Source organism: Formica exsecta, unplaced genomic scaffold (assembly GCF_003651465.1).
Source record: "Formica exsecta isolate Colony F162 unplaced genomic scaffold, ASM365146v1 scaffold1510, whole genome shotgun sequence".
In the NCBI taxonomy this organism is placed as follows: Eukaryota; Metazoa; Arthropoda; class Insecta; order Hymenoptera; family Formicidae; genus Formica; species Formica exsecta.
In genome coordinates this window covers 387627-395038 of record NW_021848836.1, presented here as the reverse complement: position 1 = coordinate 395038, position 7412 = coordinate 387627, and the positions used below count along the sequence as shown (strand labels likewise).

At 24.1% G+C, this 7412-nt stretch overlaps 1 protein-coding gene across 1 annotated transcript; it reads right to left on the bottom strand.

Moving 5' to 3' along the window:
- Nucleotides 1-381: 381 nt before the first annotated feature.
- LOC115232914 (aminopeptidase N-like) lies at nt 382-7287 on the bottom strand. Its single transcript, XM_029803082.1, has 9 exons — nt 7057-7287; nt 6133-6509; nt 5368-5645; nt 4444-4643; nt 3899-4288; nt 3714-3783; nt 3477-3579; nt 1933-2167; nt 382-719 (listed from the first exon to the last, which is right to left on the bottom strand). Exons 1-9 carry the CDS (start codon nt 7119-7121, stop codon nt 716-718), a joined length of 1722 nt encoding a protein of 573 aa, XP_029658942.1. The 5' UTR covers nt 7122-7287; the 3' UTR covers nt 382-715.
- Nucleotides 7288-7412: the final 125 nt, after the last annotated feature.

Below are 7412 nucleotides of genomic sequence, written 5' to 3'. Positions count from 1 at the left end.
TATATATATATATATATATATATATATATATATATATATATATATATATATATATATATATATATATATATATATATATATATATATATATATATATATATATATATATATATATATATATATATATATATATATATATATATATATATATATATATATATATATATATATATATATATATATATATATATATATATATATATATATGTATATATGTATATATATGTATATGTATGTATATAAACATTACGTAAATCCATGTATAATCCATGTTTATATAAATATTAAAACCAATTAATATATATAAAAATCAACTTAACATAAAAAACATTTACAATATAATTAGAAACAATTTAAAAACAATATATAATATAATAATTGAGAACAATATATATGTAAATAATAAATAATTAGATACTACATAATAATATATGAAAAGATATTCCACATGTCAACTTTCTTATATCATAAGATATTATGACTACATCATTGGATATTAGCTCTATAAATGATAGATGCTCTGCAGTTTTAGTTGTTGTTTGGAACGTGTTGTAGTTGAACCTTTAGCAATTAATAGACAAGCTGATGTTGATCTCTTTGAATAAACTTCGAAGAAATTTCATCTGACTGTAGAATTTATTGTTGGATTAATGTATTCTTAACTTGCGTTCAACGATCCAATATAGATATCGCTTATTATTTTCCACAACTTTATTTATCTAAAATAAATTTTAGTTTGTTATTTGTGATCAATCAGTAATTTCATAAAGGATTATTATAAAAGGAAGATGTGACAAAAATTTTGAAATTATTAACATAAATATGTCGATACATGTAAGAGAAAAAAGGAAAGATACGCGTACATTAATAAAATATAAAATACGTGATATATTCACACGAAAGATAAATATCATAATAAAAACTTCAAAAATAAGTATGGAATTTTTGAGTTTCATAAAATTTAAGTTGGTCCTCAATAAGTTGGTCCTGAGAATACGTATCATTAATATAGAATATAGATTACTAATATAGATTTATCCCATAAACAGAGTTAGTAACTAGTTAAAAAGTTAAAAATTAAGTTAAGAAGTTAAAAAGTTAATAACTTTGAATTTAACTTAGTTAATTTTAAACGTGTTAACTTTGAATTTAAACTAGTTATTTTTAAATGCATTAATGTTAATTTATTAATTTTTTTCAAGTTAAAATTTTGTATCTTTGGTAGTCAAAAATTATTTGTTTACTAATAATTATAATAACATAAGACAGTATCCAGTATCATTAAAACGTGCGTTCATAAAATATAACACAACGGTATCATTCTCGACACATCTAGAGCGTATGTTTAGTGCAGGTGGTTTAGTATATAATGATTTAAGAGGAAAAATGAAGGACCATAATTTTGAGATGACACTTTTATTAAAATTCAATAAATATTTTAAAATTGTTTTAATTTATTGTTAGTGTACCTAACAATTAAAGATAAAGATAAAACACATAGGTGCATAAAATGTGCAGGTAAAACGGTTCAAATTAAACAGGAAAGTCCTCATAATCAAAGTTTCTATTAATCGTTTTGTTCTTAAATATTATAACGTCTCTATTACACAATAATATATTTAAATAATGTGTATTATTAATCATTATATAAGAAAAAATGTATTATCTCTCTTATAAAAAACTACCTTTTTATTATATTACGTAAATGTAAAAAGTTTAATGTAAAATGTACAATGAAAAATGAAAAATTAATTATGTAAAAAACATATAGTTTTGCATAATTAACTTTTAACTTTTTAATAAGTAAATAATTTTTTAACTTAACTTTAACTGAGTTAATTTTTGTTTAAGTAACTTTTAACGTAAACTTAGTTAATTTTTGAGCCATTAAATTTAAACTTAACTTAGTTAAAAAAAAAAAAATTAACTTACCCACGTTTGCCTAAAAGCATATTAACTAATTGATTCCAAGGTGTCGGTGTAGTTGTAATTGAAGGTGTTGTAGTTGGACGCGTTGTAGTTGGATGCGTTGTTGTAGTTACACGCGTTGTAGTTGGACATATTTTAGTTGGACGCACTGTAGTTAAAAGCGTTGTACTTAGACGTGTTGTAGTTCGACGTATTGTAATTGAATCTATCGTAATTAAAGACGATTGAGGGAATACAGTTTGATAATATTTTATCTGACTCTCGATCTCAAGCAAACGCGTTGTTATCTTGCGTTCAATATCCGAAATTAATTGCGTCATATTTTTCGCAAATTTATTGATCTAAAATAGATTATTAACATTTATTATTAATAAATGATATTGTAATTAATCCATTATAAAAAGCAGATGCAATAATCTTTTGTTATTAGCAAAACTATATAAATAAATATTGAATTTAGATTAATAAAATTTACCATGTCAAGTTCATTCTTGGAATACACATTATTAATAATGACAATTAATGTTGCAATCGTACTGATGTGGCTATGAGAACAAAACATATATGTATAAATTTGTATAATTGTAACATATACATAATAAACTTTCACAATTATAAGCATTAAATATTTATAAAAATATATGTTATTACCTGTTTTTTATGCTATTCAAGTTAGGTAAGTGCAATATATCTTTAAGCAGTATACGATTCTTAGCATGCGTGGCAAGAATAGAAAGATAAATATTAGCAGTTAAAGCATAAACATACTCCTTTTCCTGTGGTAGTGTTTCAGAACCTACGTTTTTATCATATTTGATTATCGCCGTTTCAAACGTCGTTAAAATAAGCCACAGATGAGGATATATAATTCGCGGATCATCAGAACAAGAACTGCTAAACTTCAACATTTCATAATCAGATTTCTTCTTGAATACATTCAACGCGTTGGTCCATGCACTGAACCATACACTATAGTTAGCAGTCTTTAAACCATTACAAGATATCAATTTCTTCCACCCAGGCAAAAGTCTATAACATCCAGCAAATAAATATTTTAATCCTTTGAAAATATTTTATAGATATTTAGTACACACATACAATGTCATTAACAAATAATTTATTAAACACGCGGACAAGATATAAAAACAATGATTAAATAGATCATACTTCCGAAAAATAATTTTGTAATTAATCGATTATAAAAAACAGGCGTAATAATTTTCTGTTATTAGTAAAATTATATAAATGAGTATTGAATTTAGATTTATAAGATTTACCATGTCAAGTTCATTCTTGGAATACACATTATTAATAATGACAATTAATGTTGCAATCGTACTGATGTCGCTATGAGAAAAAAACAATATATATATATATATATATATATATATATATATATATATATATGTATAAATTTATAATTATTATATACATAATATATCTTCACGCGATTATAAGCAATAAATGTTTATAAAAAGATGTTATTACCTGTTATTATCTGATATTATTAGTCTGTTTTTTATTATTTCAAAATTCTCTGAATACAGTTTGATAATATTTTATCTGACTCTCGATCTCAAGCAAACGCGTTGTTATCTTGCGTTCAATATCCGAAATTAATTGCGTCATATTTTTCGCAAATTTATTGATCTAAAATAGATTATTAACATTTATTATTAATAAATGATATTGTAATTAATCCATTATAAAAAGCAGATGCAATAATCTTTTGTTATTAGCAAAACTATATAAATAAATATTGAATTTAGATTAATAAAATTTACCATGTCAAGTTCATTCTTGGAATACACATTATTAATAATGACAATTAATGTTGCAATCGTACTGATGTTGCTATGAGAACAAAACAATATACATATATATACGTATAAATTTATAATTATTATATACATAATACATCTTCACGCGATTATAAGCAATAAATGTTTATAAAAAAAGGTGTTATTACCTGTTATTATCTGATATTATTAGTCTATTTTTTATTATTTCAAAATTCTCCAATATATCTTTAAGTATTATAGGATTCTTAGCATGCATGGCGAGAGTAGAAAAGAAAATATCAGTAGTTAAAGCATAAATACGTTCTTTTTCTCGTCTTAATGTTTCAAAATCCATATTTTTATCTTTGATTATCAGCAACTGAAGCGTCGGTAAATTAAACTTCAGGTAAGTAAGTATAATTTGCGGGTCATCAGAGCAACTAAGATATTTCATTATTTCATAATCAGATTTCTTTTCATATATATTCAAGGTGTTGGTCCATATACTGAACCATTTCCGATAGCTTACAGTCTTTAAACTATTACAAGATATCAATTTCTCCCACCCAGGAAAAACTCTATAACATCCAGAAAAAAAATATTTTAGTCTTTTGAAAATCATTTATAGATATTTAGTACATACATACAGTGTCCCTAAAAAATAATTTATTCAACACGCGGACAAAATATAAAAGAAACGCCTATACAAAAATAATGATTAAAAAAAACATACTTTCTAGTTTCAGGATCTGATCGATGCCATTCAAATTGTTTTTTGGCCATCTTCAAGCACCAAGAATTATTGATAAGACATCCCCATTTCGTGAGTTCTTGTTTTAAATATTTATTAAGGTCTTCGTTGGCGGGTCCCATTTGATCGTACATATCCTCGTCTATATCTTTAAACAAGCTTCCCATTAACATTTTTATTTTCTGCAATTTGATAGAAAAAAATATTTCTCTATTTATTAGACGTTTTTAATATTACATTATTTACAAAGACAAATCATAATATATAAACAAAAAAATAATAACTACATTCCTATTTACTAAACTATTTCATTTTAAATATTTTTGTGCATCTTTAATTTTATGCAAATTCAAAATCCCGACATGATAATTTACCATAGTTACGACTTAAATTCATTTTTAAGATACAAAAATTTATAAGAAAAAAAAGTAAAGCAAAAGTTTACATTATATATGATTCGGTTTAAAGTAAAAGTCGTCAAATCTTATTAAGATTGTTAGAAGGTTATTAAAGGAGAGGATCGTTAAATTATATCAAGATCTTTAAAAAAATTTAGTTGCTCTTTATAGGTGGTTGCTTATTTAGAGATCATATCACATAGATTCCGAAAACAACGATAAAAATTACTGTGAAATTTGTTATATACATTATCAAAAAATATAATTAAAATAACGGTAATGGCGCTGTAAGTAATGCGTTACTTTTAAAACTTGAAGAAGGATCACTTCTCTTTAGATAATTAATAGGTTAGCGTATAATTAACTTATAATTAAAATTTTCTTTAACTATATATCTTAATTTCTAAGATTGTCAGAATTATGGTATGAAATCGTTACTTTATACGTATTGACCTAATATCTAACATAATTTTATTGATATATTTTATTATTGATAATAAGTCTTTACCTTGAGATGTTCATGATGAGTTGAAAATGCAAACACACTAGATATGCGTTCAAAAACTTTAATCATAGGATACCATGCTACATAATTCCTCTCCCGCGGTAAGTAGCTCGCGAGTTCCCAGAATATGGAGAAATCAAGTTTCTTCTCTATCGTAAGATGGAACGCATCATCGATGATTTGCGCTCGATTGATAACATGTATATTCTCGTATTTTTTGGATTTTAAATAACGCGCGATCATTCGCCAATTTTCGGTGTCATAATTGACGCGATAGTATCCTATTATTTAATAGATAAGTTTTATCGATTATTTTTTTAACGTATCGGAATAATCAGACATCAGAAATATTTCGAATTTTATGTATCTAATTTTCCTCTGTTTTAAGTACGCATGCAGACTGTACTAGAAATTGGTAGTATATATATTTTTCAAGTTTCTTGTATATTATTAATTACGTAAACATTTTCCATCAATAATCAAATTAAAAAATAAATCTTCGAAATATTAAAGCGTACAGAATTGTATAAGCTTAAACTAAGATTTTAGTTACATAATTAATATTTTTATATATGCAAAGAACGTTTAATTTAAAATTTAAAGGTAATATTATAGAATATTTTAGAAAAATATAATTATGTTTATTATATGTAGAAAATAGTTTCACAATTTTTGTAAAAAAATGTAGGAATAAAAATATGTAATAAAACCAGATTTTTTATATAATAAGAGGATAGAGAGATATTAACTTTATTATTTAATATTTACCAGTTTGTAATATGTTGGCCATGAACCATTTATCTTTACTATCATAGTTGATTTTCATTTCCGGATTCGACTGCGTTAAACAATTGAAACTTTGTAGCGAGATATTGACAAAATTGATGTTCGTTTCCTTAACATAGCTCACAGGTATAAAATATGGTTTCCGATCTAATTTGTCATTAATCTCTTTCGATATTTTTACAAGATTATCAGAATAATCTCGTTTCACGTTTACCACAGGGCAATACGTTTGAGTAATCCAAATATCCATTATCTGTTTTATGCTTAGATTATACAGTTTATTTTTTAATTTATCGTCTATACCAGTCTGTATAAAACTCCATAGATCATCGGGAGTTGGCGAATTAAAGTTAGGAAATCTGTAAAATTTAACATTGCGGCAATTCACATTATACATCATTGATTTGCATTGGAAAATTAAAATAATTATTTGTTTTAACAACTATGGCAATCTAAAATAAAATTTTGACAGCCATAATAAATGTAGTAATGCTAAACTTGCTAGATTTAATTTTTGGACATTCTGTTAATTTTTTATTATTTAAACTTATGTTTTACTTGATATTTTACTTGAAAACATATATCTTTTGTAGTTTTTTTCACTACAAGTTAATATAAAATATATATATACAGAAATATTTAAATGAAATATTCTATTATGAATTTCAAATTATTAAAAATGACAATTTCAATACTGTAACATAATAATAAAAGAATATGTAGATAATTAAATTAAGGAACAGAATTATATATAGAATGCATAATATTTTTTTTCATTATTTGGCACAATTTATCAATAGCATCACTTCTGTAAGTGCATTATGTATTACTATTTCTATATTACGTATTCTTTTTCTTGTATATATACTATGGGATATGAAGTTATTTTATTACAATATCTCTTACCGAGTATTAAAGTATGTGTTTAAACCCATCAACATTGAATTACGGGGAAGTGTACCATTCAACATGCGCCATATAGCGGGTCCTATAATGAAAACGTAGAATATAATTGTATTTATTTCAAATGAATTTACATATTACAGTATTCATAAATCCGTGAATATAATATACAAAGAAGAAGTAGGTTCAAACTATAGAAATTTCCGTTTCTTCTATTATAGCAATCTTTGATTAACGGTAAAGAAATATACAATCGAAACCTTTTAACCTCATTTTTGATATTTTTTGTTTAGCATATATGATCTTGTTTATTTTATTTACATACGTGTACATTTATTTTATTTATATATTAAATAAAA